Source organism: Pan troglodytes, chromosome 9 (genome assembly GCF_028858775.2).
Source record: "Pan troglodytes isolate AG18354 chromosome 9, NHGRI_mPanTro3-v2.0_pri, whole genome shotgun sequence".
Classification (NCBI taxonomy): Eukaryota; Metazoa; Chordata; class Mammalia; order Primates; family Hominidae; genus Pan; species Pan troglodytes.
Window position 1 is genome coordinate 13,653,962 of NC_072407.2, and position 22,447 is coordinate 13,676,408.

Here is a 22,447-nt window from a genome sequence, read left to right on the forward strand (position 1 = left end):
GTTGTGCTGTCAAAGTTAAGGTACTTCTTAAACTGGACTTTGTGAAGCTTGTGAGGGGGAGGGGTGGTCTATGGATATATTCTTTTTTTTTTTTTTTTTTTTGAGATGGAGTTTCGCTCTTGTTGCCTAGGCTGGAGTGCAGTGGCGCGATCTCGGCTCACTGCAACCTCCGCCTCCCAGGTTCAAGCAATTCTCCCGCCTCAGCCTCCCTAGTAACTGGGATTACAGGCAAGTGCCACCATGCCCAGTTAATTTTGTATTTTTAGTAGAGACGGGGTTTCTCCATGTTGGTCAGGCTAGTCTCAAACTCCCAACCTCAAGTTATCTGCCCGCCTCGGCCTCCCAAAGTGCTGGGAATCCAGGTGTGAGCCATCGCGCCTGGCCATATTCTTTTTTTTTTTTTTTTTTTTTTGTAAACTGCTTTATTGAAATATAATTCACATACTATACAATTCATCCATTTAAAGTATATGGGCCGGGCGCGGTGGCTCACGCCTGTAATCCCAGCACTTTGGGAGGCCGAGGTGAGCGGATCACGAGGTCAGGATATCGAGACCATCCTTGGCTAACATGGTGAAACCCCATGTCTACTAAAAATAGAAAAAATTAGCCGGGCATGGTGGCGGGTGCCTATAGTCCCAGCTACTCCAGAGGCTGAGGCAGGAGAACAGCATGAACCCGGGAGGCAGAGCTTGCAGTGAGTTGAGATCGCACCACTGCACTCCAGCCTGAGCAAGAGCGAGACTCCATCTCAAAAAAAAAAAAAAGTATGTGTTTCAGTGTTTTTTAGTATATTCACAAGGTTGTGCAACCATCACCACAATTCAATTTTAGAATATTTTCATTTCCCCTAAAAGAAATTCCATACTCAGAAGCAGTCCTTTCCCCACCCCGCCCCCCAGGTGTAAGCAATCATGAATCTACTTTCTCTTCTATGGGTTTGCCCATTCTGGATATTTTCATATAAATGAAATCATGCAGTATGTGGGGGGTTTTTGTCTGACTTCATTCTCTTTGCATAATGGAGTGCAGTGGCGCGATCTCGGCTCACTGCAAGCTCCACCTCCTGGGTTCACACCATTCTCCTGCCTCAGCCTCCCAAGTAGCTGGGACTACAGGCGCCTGCCACCATGCCTGGCTAATTTGTTGTATGTTTTAGTAGAGACGGGGTTTCACCGTGTTAGCCAGGATGGTCTCGATCTCCTGACCTCGTGATCCACCCACCTCGGCCTCCCAAAGTGCTGGAATTACAGACATGAGCCACCGCTCCTAGCCTGCATAATGTTTTTGAAGTTCAGCCATGTTGTAGCAACTTTTAAATTCTTCCCTTTTTCAGTAACTGAATAGTATTTCATTATATGGATGTACTACATTTTGTTTATTCACCAGTTGTTTTCACTTCTGGCTATTAAGAATAATAATAGATTACATATGTCATATGTATTCCTTATATGCAATGAGCATTCATGTACAAGTTTTTATGTGGACATGTTTTCATTTCTCTTGGATGTGTACTTAGGAGTGGACTTGCTGGGTCATATGGTAACTCCATGCTTAACATTTTAGGAACTTCCAAACTGTTCTCCCAAGTGGCTGCACCATTTTACAGTCTCATCAGCGATGGATGAGGGTTCCAGTTTTTCCACATCCCAGCTAACAGTTGCTATTATCCCAGCTAACAGTTGTTATTATCTGTCTTTTTTTATTATAGCCATCTTAGTAGGTGTGAATTGGTATCTCATTCCGACTTCTGATTTGCATTTTTCTGATGGCTAATGATGTGAAGCTTTTTTTTTTTTTTTTTTTTTGAGACGGAGTCACGCTCTGTCTCGCCCAGGCTGGAGTGTAGTGGTGTGATCTCAGCTCACTGCAGCCTCCGCCTGCCGGGTTCAAGCGATTGATTGATCTTGTTTCAGCCTCCTGAGTAGCTGGGACTACAGGTGTGTGCCACCACACCCAGCTAATTTTTGTATTTTTAGTAGAGACAGGGTTTCACCATGTTGGCCAGGCCGGTCTCAAACTTCTGACCTCAGGTGATTCACCTGCCTTGGCCTCCCAAAGTGGTGGGATCACAGGCATGAGCCACCACGCCTGGCCTTTTTTTTTTTTTTTTTTTTTTTGAGACGGAGTCTTGCTGTGTCATTCAGGCTGGAGTGCAGTGGCGTAATCTTGGCCTGCTGCAACCTCCCCTTCCCAGGTTCAAGCAATTCTTCTGCCTCACCCCCACAAGTAGCTGGGATTACAGACACCTGCCACCACACCCAGCTAATTTTTGTATTTTTAATAGAGATAGGGTTTCACCATGTTGGCCAGGCTAGTTTCAAACTCCTGACCTTGTGATCCTCCCACCTCAGCCTCCCAAAGTGCTGGGATTACAGGTGTGAGCCACCACACCTGGCCAAAGCATCTTTTTATGTATTTATTAGCCATGTGTATATCTTCTTTGGAGAAATGTCTATTCAAATCCTTTGCCCATTTTTAAAATTGGGTTGTGTCTTTATTACTGAGTTGTATAACTTTAATTCAAGAGACTTGAATCCAAGTCTCTTATTAGATATATGAGTTACAGATATTTTCTTCCATTCTGTGGCTGGTTTTTTAATTCTCTTGATGATATTTGCAGTATAGAAGCTTTTAATTTTAATGCTCCATTTTGTGGATGTATTTTTGGTGGGTGAAAATGGAAAGGCAAATGTGAGCGTAAGGCAGGATATGCATTAGTTTTATAAGAAAAATTTTAATATATTGTTTTATTACTGGTATTAAGAGTAAACTTGTGTTAATTCAAAATTAAAAGACATTTTTTTCTTTTTTCTTTTTCTTTTCTTTTTTTTTTTTGAGACAGCGTCTCGCTCTGTCACCCAGGCTGGAGTGCAATGGCGTGATCTCAGCTCACTGCAACCTCCACCTCCCGGGTTCAAGTGATTATCCTGCCTCAGCCTCCTGAATAGCTGGGACTACAGGCACCCGCCACCACGCCCAGCTAATTTTTATACTTTTAATAGAGACGGGGTTTCACCATGTTGGCCAGGACAGTCTCAATCTCTTGACCTTGTGATCCACCCACCTTGGCCTCCCAAAGTGCTGGGATTACAGGTGTGAGGCACCACGCCCAGCCTCTTTTTTTTTTTTTAAGATGGAGTCACGCCCTGTCACCCAGGCTGGAGTGCAATGGCACGATCTAGGCTCACTGCAACCTCCGCCTCCTGGGTTCAAGTGATTCTCCTGCCTCAGCCTCCTGAGTAGCTGGGACTACAGGTGCATACCACCACGCCCAGCTAATTTTTGTATTTTTAGTAGAGACAGGGTTTCACCATGTTGGCCAGCATGGTCTCCATCTCCTGACATTGTGATCCACCCACCTTGGCCTCCCAAAGTGCTAGGATTACAGGCGTGAGCCACCATGCCTGGCCAAAAGACTTTTTTTTTGAGACGGAGTCTCGCTCTGTCGCTCAGGCTGGAGTGCAGTGTCGTGACCTCAGCTCACTGCGACCTCTGCCTCCTGGGTTCAAGTGATTCTCCTGCCTCAGCCTCCCGAGTAGCTGGGATTACAGGCGCATGTCACCACGCTGAGCTAATTTTTGTATTTTTAGTAGAGACAGGGTTTCACCATGTTGGCCCAGCTGATCTTGAACTCCTGACCTCAGGCGAGCCACCACGCCCAGCCCTGATATGCAATTTTTGTGTGCTATACATAAACATGTACCTACGAATGAGTTCACTTACTGTTAAATAATTATGGTGAGGCGTGGTGGCTCACACCTGTAATCCCAGCACTTGGGGGAGGTCAAGGCGAGCAGATCACTTGAGGTCAGGGTTTCGTGACCAGCCTGGCCAACATGGTGAAACCCTGTCTCTACCAAAAAATACAAAAATTAGGCCTGGTGGTGGGCACCTGTAATCCCAGCTACTTGGGAGACTGAGGCAGGAGAGTTGCTTGAACCTGGGAGGTGGAGGTTGTAGTGAGTCAAGATCATGCCACTGCACTCCAGCCTGGGCGACTGAGTGAGACTCTGTATCAAAAAAAAAGAAAAGGAAAAGACAATTCATCTTTTAAGTGCTTCTTATTAAAATATATGTGCTTAAGTGCCTTTTTGTAATATTTGGAGAAAATGGCTGGGGCTTTTAGGATGGGCTGGGAAAGCATTATTTTTCCCATTTAAATTAATGGAATATAGATAGAGCTTGGTGCAGTAGTAGCTCATGCCTGTAATCCCAGCACTTTGGGAAGCCAAGGTGGGTGGATCACTTGAGGTCAGGAGTTCAAAACCAGCCTGGCCAACATGGCGAAACCACTTCTCTACCAAAAAATACAAAAGTTAGCTGGGTGTGGTGGCAGCTGCCTATAATCCCAGCTACTCAGGAGGCTGAGGCAGGATAATCACTTGAATCCGGGAGGTGGAGGTTGCAGTGAGTCGAGATCACACCGTTGCACTCCAGCATGGGTGACAGAGCGAGACTCCGTCTCAAAAAGAAAAGAAAAAAGCAATGGAATACAGACTCATTATCTGAAAGCTAGCCATTCAACACATTTTATGGGCAAATTAGCATTCAATAAGAGAGATGCCTACATTAAGTTTGGCCATACTGATGTCTTTGGAACATTTAGGTAGAGCAGTGCTCTCAAATGAGTCTGCATATTGGATGTAGCTCTTTAAAATAGACTGATTGCCCAGATCCTGTCTGCAAAGATTCTGACATAATTGTACTGGGGTGAGGCCCAGGCATCAGGGTGTATTAAAAGCTCCCCAGGTCTTTTAGTAGACTGAGAATAATTGAAGTAGTGAGAGTATGCAGTTATAAATGTTGGTCTGACCTAAGAGGTGGGTCTGGGCTGGAAGAAAAGATTGGCTAATGATCAGGTAACTGCTGCAATAACTGGTCACAATATCTAGTAGAGTAAAGATTCAGACCTGTGAAATGCAGTCCTTTTTTCTTTTTTTTTTTTCTTTGCAAGGCTCGTCAGATGACCCAGGTGAGGCTATGTAACTAGCCAGTAAGGAAGCTCAAAAGCTCAATCCAAATCCGTTCGCCTCTTGGCTGTGGTTTGGTGCCACCTAGTGGCAGTTTCTGTTCTAGCCTAAATATCAATTGGGCTGATTTTTCCAAGTTGAAATTGGCTGCCCTTTCTCTTGCCCTCACCACATCTCAGCAACCATCCACCAAAATAAGAACATTAACCTGCCTGCTTTGGGAATGGGAACTGGGCAGAGGACAGGAAGCAATCGCCAATTACTTTATGTGTAAGACTTATGTTACGGTACATTAGTGTGGTATCTTATTTTTGGGTGGGTTTACTGTGTTTAGAACCACTGCGAAAGTTGCAGTTACCCAAGGAATGTGTCGAATGAGAATAAACCAGGACATGCATATGTATACACACTTTCATATGTACATTTTAAAAATCTGAGTTCACACCAATACCTCCAATTCCATTTCACCACAGGGTTCTTTTTGTTTTTCTTCCCCCATTCCATATTTGTATTCTCCTTTTTCCACAGCTGGAGCCCTTCCAGCAGCATTTGAAATATTTACTCATTTGCTCAGTCTTTTATTCCATCTAAAATAGTTTCAGAATCCCTTCACCCATACCACTACCGTAAACAAGCCTACTACAAATGAGCTGAATATTTGTTTGCAATTCTTCCCCTCACTCTCACCACTGAGCCCAAGACTGAGGGCGTAAGTCAAATACTCTGTAAATGAGCTACTTTAATTAATGTATTTGTCCCCCCCCAGCCCCTTCAGTGTAGTGAAAAGTATTCATTTAAACAATTAGGTTAATTTGTTCCAGTTTGCTTTCAGTTTTAGGTCCCTACACCACCACATGTTAGCACTGTCTAGATATTTTGTGATATTAAGTAATTATTATTAATTTTGTTTACATATTTTTTAAACTGGGACCCATCTTTTAGGTATACAGTCTGAAAGAAAAAGAATGTTACCTGCAACTGTTTCGGAATAATCCTGGTCGGGAAGAAGGGGGAAATGGGTAGTAAATATAAGAAACAATATTGGTCATGAATTGATAGTTGAAGCTGGATGATTGGTACTTGGGGTACTGTTTCTCTATACTTTTGTGTATATTTGAAATTTTCTGTAGTAAAAAGTTCTAAAAATATATGTACTGCCTATAATGTTCTCAAGCTGTTTCATGCGACAAAAATTATTTACTTCCCTATGTATTGCCTGCTTGCTATTAGTGAATACTCAGTAGCTTTTGATTGGATGTAAGAAGTCAGGTTAAGTTAAATGAAACATGTTTGTCCTTTTAGATGTATTGACATATCTAACTAGGTTTAATAGACTTTTAAAGAAAATCCTTTTTTATTATCTTTATAAAATTCTTAGGAAGCTGCGTAAGTTACGATAATAGCATTTATTATTATTAATAGAGTATAACTAACAGTATCTAGATTATCTAATTATGGGAAACAAATTACAGTTTCATTAAAGTTAGAGTTAAACTGGGCAACATCTCCATCCTTTTCTCATTCCTTGAGATTAAGGAGAACCTGGTGTTGATGCATGGAGACAGCACTAAGGATCATACTACCTTTTGAGTCAAGTCAAAACCATGGTTAGGGAATCTTTTCTTGTGTGCTGCCTCATGGTGGGATGAGGAGGGATTTGGCAATTCTTTATTTTTAGAGGTATTTTACCCCCTAGGGGGGAAGTATGGAATGATTTTGCTTACATATGTAGAAGTTGAACTTTTTTTTGGTGTTGCTCTTTAGGAGAAAAGCCATATGTTTGTACAGTTCCTGGGTGTGACAAAAGGTTTACAGAATATTCCAGTTTGTACAAACATCATGTTGTCCACACTCATTCCAAACCTTACAACTGTAACCACTGTGGGAAGACATACAAGCAGATCTCCACGCTGGCCATGCACAAACGGACAGCCCACAACGACACTGAGCCCATCGAGGAGGAGCAGGAAGCCTTCTTTGAGCCGCCCCCAGGTGAGAGTTTTGTCTACTGTATTTTGTTTCTGAGTTTGAGAATCAACAGTTATGAACATAATTTATGATTCATAGCATTTTCTGAAACCATAATGTGTCGTTCGTGTAATCACATAAACATAATTTACAGCTGCAGTAAGTGCTATTGAAGAAAAGTATGTGGTGCTCTGGGATGTATAGAAGGGAAGGTTAGTTTGGGAGGTCAAGGAAGGGATTTTTGGAGAGATATAGAGGTTGAATAGGGATTAACTGGGTGAAGAAGCAGAGGTTGCTGGGAAGTGAAGCAGGAAGCAAAGGCAAGAGAATGTTCCAAATAGAGAGAATGGCACATGCAGAAAGCCAGGAGGCTGGAGAGACCAAAGTAAATTGGAGGTACTGAATGAAGCCTGGCCAGTAGGGCAGTTCTGCCTGGGAAGGTGATATGAAACAAGGCTGGAGAGCGAGGCAGGGGCAGCCAGCCCGTTTGGGTCCATTAAGCATGTTGGTCTTAATCGTAACACTAGAGAAGTACTCCCAAATAACTCTTCATTGATTCAGGTGCTATTAAGTATGTTATTGTAAGAGACAAAATTATTTGTTTCAGTAAACCCTTGGAAAAATATTTTAGAGAATTACATTGAATTATTTCAGGTAAATAAGCATAGGTAAGTAGGTAAAAGGAAGTAGGTTTTTCTAAAACACAAAACAAAGCAAGTTGTCTTACAGTTTCATTGAGTACCTCCTAAATGAAGTAAATTTGAAAATTAAGAGAAGACATCTTTTTTCATTTTTAACAACTTATATTGAAGCATTGAAAAACATTTAGGTGGAAAAAGTTTGTTGGAGAATAAGGGAAAGAACAGGTCATCTGCTCAGATGATTCCTTGTAGTCCTGATTTGTCTTTTCAGGTATTTGTTAGGTGGTGGTAGGTTAATAGCAATTCCATCAGTCTTCATGGTGATTATTTTCTAGCCAGAACACTGTAAGTGTGCATGGTTAAATATTACATCAATTGGGGAGATACTGGTCAAAGAGTACAGTTTCAGTTAGGAGGAATAAGTTCTGGAGATCTGCACAACATGTGACTACAGTTAATAATAATGTACTGTATATTTGACAATTGCTAAGAGAAAGGAAGTAAATAAGAAGATCCTACAACAACTGCTGAGTCTTTTCAGTTAGAAAGCAGGCTTTAATGATATCAGACTTAAGTTTGCAAGACTCTTTTTCTAAGCTTCCTCAAGTCTCTTCCTTAAATGTTGATATTTCAGGTTATCAGAAGTTCCTATATTCTTTTTTTTTTTTTTTTTTTTTTTTTTTGAGATGGAGTCTCGCTCTGTTGCCCAGGCTGGAGTGCAGTGGTGCGATCTCGGCTCACTGCGAGCTTCGCCTCCCAGGTTCATTCCATTCTCCTGCCTCAGCCTCCCGAGTAGCTAGGACTACAGGCGCCCACCACCATGCCTGGCTAATTTTTTGTATTTTTAATAGAGACGGGGTTTCACCGTGTTAGCCAGGATGGTCTCGATCTCCTGACCTAGTGATCCGCCCACCTCGGCCTCCCAAAGTGCTGGGATTACAGGCGTGAGCCACCGCACCCAGCCCGGAAGTTCCTATATTCTAGAAAATAGTCTATAATATAATAATATACATTTTATTTAAAAACAAAACTAAACTAAGATTGTTTTTCCAAGAATAGGGATGGATTTCTGTTTTCTCTCACATGATCCACTGGGTTTTGTAACCTGTTGGAATAATGATATATAAATAGCTGTGGAACAGAACAAAAAGGAATGAAGTAATGTCTGTCATGGAAATTACACGTTGATGACTGTAGCCATATGAGTGCATGGATTAACCACTGACTTGAGAAGTACTCTTAGATTAGCATATTATGTCCTTTGAGGGGGAAACTTTTTTTTTGCTCTCTTTCTGACTTCATGGGAGGTAGAAAGTGATGAAAGACGAGAGGGACCAGGAATCTTCCTGGTTGACAATTATAGTAGTAATGGATTGTTGAAATTGCTGTTTACTTACTGGTTCTTTATGAAATAAAGAAGTGATGGAGGTTCCTTTTATGTCACTAAATTGTTAACCATACCTCAGATAATATGCCATACATTGTCTTTACACAGTGAGGTCATTGTGTACTGATGGTTTGCAATCAATCAGTTGTGCTAAAGACCAAGTTTAGTATCAGTGGGTGTGTTTGCAAACCATTCTGACTTTGTGGTTAATGTTTATGAAAATGAAAATAGTCTTAACCACTTTTAACAGCTTCTTTTTTTTTTTTTTTTTTTTTTTTTGAGACGGAGTTTCGCCCTTGTTGCCCAGGCTGGAGTGCAATGGTGCCATCTCGGCTCACCACAAGCCCTGCCTCCTGGGTTCAAGTGATTCTCCTGCCTCAGCCTCCTGAGTAGCTGGTATTACAGGCATGCTCCACCAGGCCCGGCTAATTTTGTATTTTTGTTTGTTTGTTTGTTTTTGTTTTTGAGACAGAGTCTCGCTCTGTCGCCCAGGCTGGAGTGCAGTGGTGCGATCTCGGCTCACTGCAAGCTCCGCCTCCTAGGTTCACACCATTCTCCTGCCTCAGCCCCCTGAGTAGCTGGGACTACAGGCGCCTGCCACCATGCCCGGCTATTTTTTTTTTGTATTTTTAGTAGAAATGGGTTTCACCGTGTTAGCCAGGATGGTCTCGATCTCCTGACCTCATGATCTGCCCGCCTTGGCCTCCCAAAGTGCTGGGATTACAGGTGTGAGCCACCGTACCCGGCCTTGGTTTTGTATTTTTAATAGAGACGTGGTTTCTCCATGTTGGTCAGACTGGTCACAAACTCCCAACCTCAGGTGATCTGCCCACCTTGGCTTCCCAAAGTACCGGGATTACAGGTGTGAGCCACTGTGCCTGGCCTTTAACAGCTTTTTTTTTTTTTTTTTTTTTTTTTTTGAGACGGAGTCTTGCTCTGTCGCCCAGGCTGGAGTGCAGTGGCGTGATCTCGGCTCACTGCAACCTCTGCCTCCCGGGTTCATGCCATTCTCCTGCCTCAGCCTCCCGAGCAGCTGGGACTACAGGCGCCCGCCACCATGACCAGCTAATTTTTTGTATTTTTAGTAGAGACGGGGTTTCACTGTGTTAGCCAGGATGGTCTCGATCTCCTGACCTCGTGATCCACCCACCTCGGCCTCCCAAAGTCCTGGGATTACAGGCATGAGCCACCGCGCCTGGCTTAACAGCCTTTTAAGTGAATGCGAGAATGTAGTGCATACTTGCTGTATTTGAAGGGTTATTTGCTAGTCTTCCTGTACAATTCCTCCCCTCTCCGCCCCTAATACACATACAGTATCAAGTAATTACTCCAACTAAGAGAATAAAACAGGTCCCTAAAAATCAGAACACTTAAATTTGATGCAGAAAGATTTTTTGTTTGGTCTGCTTTGATGTAGTTTGCCTTTGCAAAAGTGGAGGTGGAGGAATTGGAAGGAGGTCCTGGAAGCCATTTTCGTGACTTAGAATATAATACATGTACATTTTAATTTATGTAATTTTCTCTTTAATATTTAAAATGTCCTATTTTCTAAACAAATTGGTTGGTTGGTCAAATAAATGATTCATTTGTTTTAAACAGGTCAAGGTGAAGATGTTCTTAAAGGGTCCCAGATTACGTATGTTACAGGTGTAGAAGGGGACGACGTTGTTTCTACACAAGTAGCCACAGTAACCCAATCTGGACTGAGTCAGCAAGTTACACTCATATCCCAAGATGGGACTCAGCATGTAAGTATCCACCAAAAGCCAAACAAATTAAATCTTTCTGTGAACCTGGGCTTGAAAGGCAGGCTGGGTCCCCATTGAGGAAAGCTTTGAAATGTCAGGGCACAAAGTTTGGAAACCCTGAGGTTTTTCAGTAGTCTGCTTACAGAGACTATGTGCAGAGAGATTAGGAGAGAGAGAAGGTTTGTGACTGTAGAATCCAAATGGTATTCTTGGTGTAGCTCAAAGGTGAGATGATAAAGGTCAGCCACAGAGAGGCTGAGGGCTTCAAAAGTACTGGATCCATGTGAAACACAGATCAGAAAAGGGATAGGGTTTGGTGGCTGATTAGATCCAGGAGGTGAGATTGAGAAAACAGAGATTTGGCTGAGGTGATCAGCATATGATGGCACCATTAAGAGATCAGGAATCATGAGAGTTCACTCAACTAGCCTCACAGAGTCGGTAGAATAGGTATCTTGATTTCCCCCAGGAAAAGCACAGTGTAATGGTTGTTCTCTGTTAGCCAAACTTGTTGTTATTTTCTAGATGTCACTAGCCTAAAATAATTCCACCTTGATTCCATTTTTAAGCTCTAGCAAAGGCTGTCTTAATACCTGGTGGAAATATGCGCAATGTGCTTCTTTACCCTTCTGTGTCTGCCTCTTTCATGGAGAACGCTCTCCTTACCCATCTCTCAGAGTTTAATGATTAATCTGCCCTGTTTTGATACTCAGGATTAGAAAATACAAAGCTCTTACACCTTCTCATTTATCTTCTTCCTCACTTTGACATCACTAATTTCACACTATACTCTTTGTCCTCTGACTGGTATGCAAGATTATTAACCAAGTTTTAATTCTGCATCAGCCTTAACACTTTTTCTTGAATTAGATCATCACACACAGAGGTCCTCTGGAGGTTGTTTTATATAACCTCCCTGTTCCCTATACAGGAAAAATTCCCACTATAGCAGGTCTGAAATAGCCACTACTGAGAAACCCCCAGTGATTAAGCAATTTCTGTCTTAGGCAATCTGGGTCCAGGCGCGGAGGCTTACGCCTATAATCACAGCACTTTGAGAGGCCAGAGCGGGTGGATCACTTGAGATCAGGAGTTTGAGACCAGCCTGGCCAATGTGGTGAAACCCCATCTCTACTAAAAATACAAAAATTAGCTGGTGTGGTGGCGCTCTCGTGTAGTTCCACCTACTAGGTAGGCTGAGGCGGGAGGATCACTTGCACCCAGGAGGCGGGGTAAGACAACACTGTGCCACTACACTCCGGCCTGGACATTAGAGTGAGACTCTGTCTCAAAATAAATAAATAAATACATACATTTTAAAAAGAGGCAATCTGTTCCATAGTTGGATAATTCTAGTGTTTGTTTGTGTGGTTTTAGAGATGGTCCCACTCTGTTGCCCAGGACAAAGTGCAGTGGCACAATCATAGCTCAAAGGACTACAGGTGTGTACCACCACACCTGGCTAATTAAAAAAACATGTTTTTTTCAGAGGTGAGGTCTCACTGTGTTATCCAGGCTGGTCTTGAACTCCTGGCCTCAGGTGATCCTCCTGCGTCAGCCTCCCAGAGTGCTGGGATTTCAGGCATAAGCCGCCATAATTCTACTATTTATCAGGCCAGAACCCACCCTTGTATCATCCTCTCATGGCTCCTCTCCGACCATACAGAATAAGTCTTATCCTTCTTCATATATTCCAAAACAACTATCTTTCCCATCCCAATGTTGTGCTTTCTCTACACTTAACCTTCTCATTTCCTTCAGGAGTTAGATTTCCATTCCATTCTTTTCGTCAGTCAAATGATAGACATTTATAGAGCACCTACCCCATGCCAGACATTTTGGTCAGTGGACTTAGTGTTGGAATCACAGGAAGGGCAGTATCACAGTCTAGTAGGAGAGAGACCCTTTTAGAATGAATAATTTTTCATAATGAGGTGTATATAATTGAGAGATACAGAAAGTGCTGTGGCACCCTGCAGGAGAGAGTAAATTTTTCTTCCTAAAGTAATCTTGCAGATCCTAATAAGAGAATGGGTGTTCAGTTGGGTCTTGAAGGATTTTCATGAACTCACCAGAGAGTGAAGGGAAGAGCAAAGTAATAAAAATACAAGAGAATATGACACTTTCTGGGACTGCAAATGACTAGTTGTGGCTGGAGTGTCAGTTGCTAGTTTAAAAGCAGTGGAAGATGAGCCTGGGGAAGTTGGTAAAGGCCAGGTCATGAAAGGTCAGGAATGCTATGTAAGAAGTCTGGGCTGGGCACGGTGGCCCATGCCTGTAATCCCAGCACTTTGAGAGGCCAAGGCAGGCGGATCACCTGAGGTCAGGAGTTTGAGACCAGCCTGACCAACATGGAGAAACCCCATCTCTACTAAAAATACAAAATTAGCCGGGTGTGGTGGTGCATGCCTGTAATCCCAGCTGCTCGGGAGGCTGAGGCAGGAGAATTGCTTGAATCCAGGAAGCGGAGGTTGCGGTGAGCCGAGATCATGCCATTGCACTCCAGCCTGGGCAACAAGAGTGAAACTCCTCAAAAAAAAAAAAAGTCTGAACTATAGGTGATGGGCAGTCACGGGATTTCAGCAGCAGAGAGCATAATAAGATTTTGTTTTGTTTTGTTTTAGAAAGATGTCAACATAGAGGATGGTTAGGGAAGGGTTAGACTGGATACCTGGAGAGAAGTTGGATTCTCGTAGAAATTCAGATGGGAGAAAAATAAGGATCTAAATTAGCAACAGGAATGGAGAGGAGGAAATGCAATTAAGAAATACTGTATTGCCGGGTGTGGTGGCTCACGCCTGTAATCCCAGCACTTTGGGAGGCCAAGGTGGGCGGATCACAAGGTCAGGAGATCGAGACTGGCTCGTCTAACACGGTGAAACCTCCTCTCTACTAAAAATACCAAAAAAAAATTAGCTGGGCGTGGTGGCGGGCGCCTGTAGTCCCAGCTACTTGGGAGGCTGAGGCAGGACAGTGGCATGAACCCGGGAGGCGGAGCTTGCAGTAAGCAGAGATTGCGCCACTGCACTCCATCCTGGGCAACAGAGCGAGACTCTGTCTCAAAAAAAAAAAAAGGAAAAGAAAAGAAATACTGTATTGCCGGGCACAGTGGCTCACACCTGTAATCCCAGCACTTTTGGGAGGCTGAAGTGGTAGGATCACTTGAGGCCAGGAGTCTGAGACCAGCCTGGGCAACATGTTGAGACCCCATGTCTACAAAAAAAATTACAAATAATCAGTCGGGAGCAATGGGTCATGCCTATAGTCACAGCTACTTAAGAGGATGAGGCTAGAGGATCACTTGAACCCAGGAGTTTTAGACTGCAGTGATTTATGATTGCATCACTGCACTCCAGCCTGGGCAACAGAGTGAGGCCTTGTCTCCAAAAATAATAATAATAAAAAATAATAAAAATATAAGAATTGTTAAAAGAAATATTGTATTGATTTTTCTGATGACTGAATGAGTTTATTTCATTCTAAAAGGCTTATTTACATCCACAGGGCAAACTTATACAAGCATTAGTCCCAGTCCTTATGGAAGATTGTCAGCTATAACAAGAAACATTGACTGCTTTGTAAAATTCACTGTATTGCAGGTCAACATATCTCAAGCTGACATGCAGGCCATTGGCAACACCATCACAATGGTAACGCAGGATGGCACGCCCATCACAGTCCCCGCCCATGATGCAGTCATCTCCTCAGCAGGAACACACTCTGTTGCTATGGTTACTGCTGAGGGTACAGAAGGGCAACAGGTAATTACTTTTTTCTGTTATGTCAATCAATACATATATCAGTACCAAAACTGTTACATAGATATGCAATGTGGTACAACAGTTAAGCACACAAACTTGGGAGTGACTAATATTTTGCAACTTCTTAGCTACTTAACCCTCAGAGCCTGTTTTTCCTCATATGTAAAGTAGGGTGCTAGTTGCATGTACCCCATAAGGTTGATATAAGGATTGATTGAGATAATGTATATAAGGTACTCAGCCCACATATATATTAAGTGTTCAGTAGTGGTAGCTATTCCTATTATCATCATTATCAGATACTTAGGAAATACTTGCAAAATTTACTATTTAATTTTTTGAATATGTCATATATTCATATGGTTTAAAACTAAAAAAATATATACAGGTGTGTAATGAAAAGTCTTCATCCCACCCCTGCCTTCATCAACTTGTTCTTGCCTCCACAGATAATCAACTTTTATCAGTTTTTTGTGTATTCTTCCAGTCATTAAGCATATACAAACAAATACAAATAAGTAAATAGTCATCTCCCCCTACCTTTTTTGTTAACTAGCCCACAGCTAACATAATAGCTCTCTTCTGGTTTTTGAGACAGGCTGGAGTGCAGCGGCACGATCATGGCTCACTGCAGCCTCAACCTCCCAGGCTCAAACAATCCTCCCACCTCAGCCTCCCGAGTAGCTGAGACTACAGGTGTGCACCACCATGCCTGGCTAATTTTTATTTTTTATTTTTATTTTTTGTAGAGAAAGAGTCTCACTATGTTGCCCAGGCCTTGGCCTCCCAAAGTGCTGGGATTACAGGCATGAGCCACCATGCCCAGCCTCCATTTTTTTTTTAATGATAGTAAACTAGTCTGTTCTGCATCTTGTTGTTGTCTTTTAAACTTAACATCTTCAAAATCTTTCTATTTCATTATATAGAGAACTTCCTCATTCTGTTTTTTTTTTAAGCTGCATTGTATTCCACTGTATGGATGTGCCGCAATTAAAGTCTTTTGCTATTTCAAACAACACATAACCTTGTGCACATGTGATTTTGCATATATATGTGTGAGTAGATATGCTAGATAAATTCCTAGAGCAGGATTGCTGGTGCAAAGATACATGTATTCGTAATTGTGATCAGTGTTGCCAAACTTCCCTTCTAGGGTTGTGCCAGTCTCCATTCTTACCTGCAGGGTTTGATAGTGCCTCTTCTCCTTCAGCATAGTCACCATGATAGTATCAAACTTTTGAATTTTTGCCAATCTGATGTATTTTTCGTAGTTTTAATTTTCATTTCCCTTAAAATAAATAATGTAATATGTTTAAAAACTGTTCTTGTACTGTGCTAAAGGCCAATGTTGAGTCTCACTCTTGAAAAAAGAATGAAGTTGGTGGTCTCATACACCCTGAAATGCAAAACTCAGAATCATAAAGCCTCTAGAAGACAAGAGAGGCAAATACTTCTGCAACCTTAAAGATTACTTGGACTGTATTCAAAATGTACTAACAATGAAAGAAAAAAACTGATAATTGGACTTAATCAAAATTAATTCTGCTCACCAAAAGACACTGTTAAGAAAAAGATCAGACAACCCCCAGACTGAGGAAAAGATACTCACACCATATACACACACTATATTGAATATAAGTCTAAAAACGGACTGTATTGAGAATGTGCAACAAACTTCTACAAATCAACAATGAAAAGATGAACAACCATTAAAAATGAGCCAAAAAAGTGTTTTAAAATGTACAAATCATTCCGTTGCTCATTGAACAGACCTCCCACAAAAGATACGTAACTCAAAAAGTGCACATCTTTTATCATCAAAGAAATGCAAATTAACATCACAATGAGAGAGCATTTCAAACCCAAGAAGATGGCTAAAATCAAAGACTAACAAAACCAAATGTTGATTTCTCCTAAGAAACTAGTGAGGAAACAACCACCACCACCACCTCCAAATGTTGGCAAAGATGCGGAGCAACTAGAATATTCATATACTGCTAGTGGGAATGTAAAATGATGTAAATGGCCAATAAGCACATGAAAAGATGTTCAACATCATTAGTCATTAAGAAAATGCAGGCTGGGTGCGGTGGCTCACGCCTGTAATCCCAGCACTTTGGGAGGCCGAGGTGGGTGGATCACCTGAGGTCAGGAATTCAAGACCAGCGTGGCCAAACATGGTGAAACCCCGTCTCTAATAAAAATACAAAAACATTAGCCAGGCGTGGTGGCAGGGCGCCTGTAATCACAGCTACTCAGGAGGCTGAGGCAGGAGAATCGCTTGAACCCAGGAGGCAGAGGTTGCAGTCAGCCGAGATTGCACCACTGCACTCCAGCCTGGGCAAAAAGAGTGAGACTCCGTCTTAAAGAAAAAAAAAAAAAGCTTCTGGTTATTTTCATAGGAAACAAATTTTTGTATTAACGGTTTAAGCTGTTTTAAGCTGCTTGTTACATATTGCCAAATTATTTTTCAGAAAGGTTTAATAATCATGTTATGGATCTAAAAGCTTTCTTTTTCACTGTACTCTTGCATTGAGGATTTTTTAAAATATTTACAGAATTAACAAGAAAAAGTTAAATTCTGTTTATTTTCATTTGACCACTGGTGAAGTTAAACCTGTTTTTCATATTTGCCTGCAATCTGGTTTTTTCTTAATTGAGGTAAAATTTACATAACAATGAAATGCACAGATCTTAAATTTACAATTCAATGAGTTATGTTAAATATGCACCCATATAACTAACATCCTAAACAAAATGTAGAACATTTCTATCACGCTAGAAAGTTACCTTGTGATTCCTTTATAGTCAGTACTCACTCTCCTTAGGCAAAAACTGTTGTGATTGAATTAGTTTTGCCTTTTTTTTTTTTTTTTTTTTTTTTTTTTTTGAGACAGAGCCTCACTCTGTCACCCTGGCTGGAGTGCAGTGGCATGTTCTCAGCTCACTGCAACCTCCCGCGCCTGGCTAATTTTTTTGTATTTTTAGTAGAGATGGGGTTTTAGCATGTTGGCCATGCTGGTCTCGAACTCCTGACCTCAAGTGATCTGCCCGCCTCGGCCTCCTAAAGTGCTAGGATTACAGGCGTGAGCCACCGCACCCAGCTTAGTTTTGCCTATTCTTGAACATTACATGAATGGAACCACAGTATGAACTCTTTTGTGTCTGGGTTTTTCTACTTAACATTTTGGATATTTATTCACATTGTTGGCATGTAATAACAGTTCATTCTTTTTTATTGCTGAGCAGTGTTCTATTGTAAGAATATGCCACAACTTGTTGATATATTCTCCCCTTGGTGAACATTTGAAATGCTTCCAGTTTTTGACTATTATGAATAAGATGGCAGTAAAAGTATGTTTGTAGACATATACTCTCATTTGTCTTGGATAAATACCTATTTGTGGAATTGCTGGGTCATAGAATAGAGGCATATTTACCTTTCTATGATAGTACCAAACAATTCTCCAAAGTGGCTGGGCCGTCATACATTCCCACTAGCAATGTCTAAGAGTTACATTTGTTCAGTGCTGCTTCTTGTGGTTAAAACGTTTTTAAAAAATAGGCTGGGCGCAGTGGCTCACACCTGTAATCCCAGCACTTTGGGAGGCCAAGGTTGGAGGATTGCTTGAGCCCAGGATTTTAAAACCAACCTGGGCAATGTAGCAAGACACTGTTTCCACCAATTTTTTTTTTTTTTTTTTTTTTTTTTTTTTTTTAGACGGAATCTCCCTCTCTCGCCCAGACTGTAGTGCAGTGGCCCAATCTCGGCTCACTGCAACTTCCGCCTTCCGGGTTCAAGTGATTCTCCTGCCTCGGCCTCCTGAGTAGCAGGATTACAGGCACCCACCAGCATGCCCAGCTAATTTTTGTATTTTTAGTAGAGACGGGGTTTCACCATGTTGGTCAGGCTGGTCTCCAACTCCTGACCTCAGGTGATCCACCCGCCTCGGCTTCCCAAAGTGCTGAGCCACTGTGCCTGTCCAATTTTTTTTTTTTTTTTTAAATTAGCAAAGCATGGCAGCATATGCCTGTAGTCCCAGCTACTCTTGAAGCTGAAGTGGGAGGATCACTTAGCCCAGGAGGTTGAGGCTTTGGTGAGCCATGTTCATTGTACTACAGCCTGGATGACAGAGCAAAACCCCGTTTTCTAAAAAAAATAAAAAAAGAGGCCAGGCACAGTGGCTCATGCCTGTAATCCCAGGAATTTGGGAGGCTGAGGCAGGTGGATCACAAGGTCAGGAGTTCGAGACCAGCCTGGCCAGCATGGTGAAACCCTGGCTCTACTAAAAATACAAAAAATTAGCATGGTGTGGTGTGCACCTGTAGTCCCAGCTACTCAGGAGGCTGAGGCAGGAGAATTGCTTGAACCCCGTAGGTGGAGGTTGCAGTGAGCTGAGATCGCACCATTGCACTCCAGCCTGAGTGACAGCGAGACTCCGTCTCAAAAAAATAAAAAATAAAAAAGTTCTGTTTGTTTCATATTATCACCAACATTTGGAGTTGTTTTAAAGTTTTAGCCATTCTACTGGATGTTAAGTGGTCTATCATTGTGGTTTTAATTTACATATAAAAAAGCTAATATATCACTTGGTTATGATGTATTTTTGTATTTTGCTGGATTCAATTAGCTAATATTTTTTAAAGACGATTTTTTAGAGCAGTTATAGGTCACCACAAAATTGAGAGGTAGGTACAGAGACTTCCCTTACACTCCCTGCCCCCACACATACATAGCCTCCTGCATAATGAACACCCCCACCAGAGGAACACGTTTGTTACTGTTGTTGAAACCTACACGTACACATCACAATCACCCAGAGTCCATCATTTACAGCAGGATTCACTGTTAGTGTTGTACATTCTATGAGTTTGGACAAACGTATAATGACATACATCTATCAATAGAGGATCATACTCTATTAGAGTATTTTTACTGCCCTTAAAATCCTCTGTGACAGTTTGCTAATATCTTGTTAAGGATTTTGGTGTCAATGTTTATGAACCATATTGATCTATAATTTATTATGAAATTATAAGAAAAAGTTTCATCTCCTGTTTCAATATCAGGGTTAGGCTTGCCTCATAAAACAAGTTGGGAAGTGTTCTCTTCTGTACTATTTTCTGATAGTTGTGTAAGATTGGTATTATTTCTCCATAAAAGCTTGATAGAGTTAATTAGGACACCACCATCTATGCCCAGAGTTTTCTTTTTGGGGAGGTTTTTTTTTGTTTTTTGTTGTTGTTGTTGTTGTTTTTTACTATGGATTCAAGTTTTTAAGTGGATCTATACTATTCAAGTTATCTATGTTTTTTTGTATCCATTTTGCTAAGTTTTGTTTTTGTTAGTTTGTTTCATCTAAGTTTTCATATTTATTGATATAAAGGTGTTCATACTATTTCCTTATTATCCCTTTAATATACATAGGATCTGGGGGCCGGGTGCGGTGGCTCATGCCTGTAATCCCAGCACTTTGGGAGGCTGAGGCAGGTGGATCACCTGAGGTCAGGAGTTCAAGACCAACCCAGGGCAACATGGTGAAACCCCATCTCTACTAAAAATACAAAATTAGCCAGGTGTGGTGGCGCATGCCAGTAGTCCCAGCTACTCAGGAGGCTGAGGTGGGAGGATCATTTGAGCCCAGGAGGCAGAGGTTGCAGTGAACTGAGATAGCACAGCTACACTACAGCCTGGGCGACAGAGGGAGACCCTGTCTCAAAAAAAAAAAAAAAAAGTCAGTGGAAGGTAAAGCAATTCTTAGAGGAAAATTTCTTTTAAATGCTTGTGTTGGGAAAAAAAGGTTTAAATTCAATGATCTTAGTTTCTACCTTAAGAAAAATTTTAAAAAGTAAATGGAAGGAAATAAGGATTGGGCGCAGTGGCTCACACCTGTAATCTCAGCACTTTGGGAGGCTGAGGCAAGTGTTCCCGAGTAGCTGGGACCCAGGCTGGCCTCAAACTCCTGGGCTTAAGGGATCCCTCAGCCTCAGCCTCCCAAGAAGCTAGGACTGCAGGTACAAGCCACTGCTTCTGGAAAAAAAAAAAAAATTTAAATTGTCTACTGCCCTTCTGGAACTCTAGTTATATGTATATTAACTTGGTGTTGTCTTACAAGTTGCTGGGAATCTATTTGGCTTTTTTGTTTTTTGTTTTTTTGAGACAGTTTTCGCTTTTGTTGCCCAGGCCGGAGTGCAATGGCATGATCTCGGCTCACTGCAACCTCCGCCTCCCGGGTTCAAGCGATTCTCCTGCCTCAGCCTCCCAAGTAGCTGGGATTACAAGCACCGGCCACCACGCCTGGCTAATTTTTGTAATTTTAGTAGAGACGGGGGTCTCACCATGTTGGTCAGGCTGGTCTCGAACTGCTGACCTCAGGTGATCCACCCGCCTTGGCCTCTCAAAGTGTTGGGATTACAGGTGTGAGCCACCACACCTGGCCTATTTGGGGTTTTTAACAATCTTTCTCAAGGTTCTTCAGATGGAGAATGTATATTAATTTGTCTTTGACCTGGTTCTCCTCCCTCAGCCTCCCGAGTAGCTGGGACTACAGGCACCCACCACCATGCCCAGCTAATTTTTTGTATTTTTTTTTTTAGTAGAGGTGGGGTTTCACCATGTTGGCCAGGCTGATCTCGAACTCCTGACCTCAGGTGATCCGCCCACCTCGGCCTCCCAAAGTGCTAGGATTACAAGCGTGAGCCATCATGCCTGGCTAAGCAATTGTAATTTTAAAATTGCATTCTGGACCTTGTGGATGACACATTATAGAGATTCTGAATTTTGTTATCTTTCTCTGGAGAATATTGATTTTTTTTTTTCTATTAGCTAGTTAAATTACGTGTTGTGGCTGGGTTTTGTACTTTGTTAAGGCAGGTCTGTTTCAGTGTTGCTATTAGGTCTTAGGGTGAATATTTAGTCCTGGGACGTAATCTTACCTCCTAACTTGGTAAGATTGAAACTTCAAATTCCGTCTCTCTTTGGTGAGTTGCACTGAAAGCTCTCCTTAGTTTCTCAGCCTTCTAGATGCTGCTTTGCCAGTCTTGTTGGAATGTTGTTGGAAACCGGAAATATTTGTGTTGAGGGGTCTTAAGGATTTGAGGCCGGGCGCGGTGGCTCACGCCTGTAATCCCAGCACTTTGGGAGGCCGAGGCGGGCGGATCACGAGGTCAGGAGATCGAGACCATCCTGGCTAACACAGTGAAACCCCGTCTCTACTAAAAAATACAAAAAATTAGCTGGGCGTGATGGCGGGCGCCTGTAGTCCCAGCTACTTGGGAGGCTGAGGCAGGAGAATGGCGTGAACCCGGGAGGCGGAGCTTGCAGTGAGCCAAGACGGCGCCACTGCACTCCAGCCTGGGCGACAAAGTGAGACTCCGTCTCAAAAAATATATAATAATAATAATAATAATTCTGGCTGGGCGCGGGGGCTCACGTCTGTAATCCCAGCGCTTTGGGAGGCCGAGGCGGGTGGATCACCTGAGGCCAGGAGTTCGAGACCAGCCTGACCAACTTGGGGAAACCCTGTTTCTACTAAAAATACAAAAATTAGCCGAGTGAGGTGCCGCATGCCTGTAATCCCAGCTACTCGGGAGGCTGAGGCAGAAGAATCGCTTGAACCTGGGAGGCAGAGTTTGCAGGGAGCTGAGATCAAGCCATTGCATTCCAGCTTGGGCGACAGAGCGAGACTACCTCAAAAAAAAAAAAAAAAAAGGATTTGAGGACAGTTTATACAAAGATTTGGGGGCTTCCCACTCAAATTCTTTGCTTTCTGGGCTATTCTTCTCTGTACTGCTATTCTGGCAGCCCTGGACTCCATTATCTTTAACCTTAAGTTGCCCCAGGCTGCTCAAACTGGGTAGTGCCCTCAGTGTGAAATCTATTTAAACACAGATATAACACAGTGTGACTCCCTTCTTTTGAGAATCCCCTCTAGTTTATTCCTGCTTTTCATTGCTCCTCAAAGCCTTC

At 42.3% G+C, this 22,447-nt stretch overlaps 1 protein-coding gene across 18 annotated transcripts in view; it reads left to right on the forward strand.

Moving 5' to 3' along the window:
- ZNF143 (zinc finger protein 143) overlaps nt 1-22,447 on the forward strand; it is a 64,449-nt gene that overhangs the window by 37,793 nt on the left and 4,209 nt on the right. For 16 of the 18 annotated variants that reach the window (XM_054662083.2, XM_063782777.1, XM_054662081.2 and 13 more), the window contains 3 exons: nt 6,738-6,965; nt 10,569-10,717; nt 14,317-14,478. In XM_054662083.2, coding sequence (XP_054518058.2) covers nt 6,738-6,965; nt 10,569-10,717; nt 14,317-14,478 — 539 coding nt within the window. Of the gene's footprint in view, nt 1-6,737; nt 6,966-10,568; nt 11,789-12,232; nt 13,273-14,316; nt 14,479-22,447 lie in introns of those variants that run through there. The other 2 variants (XR_010147140.1, XR_010147141.1) reach the window with 2 other exon arrangements.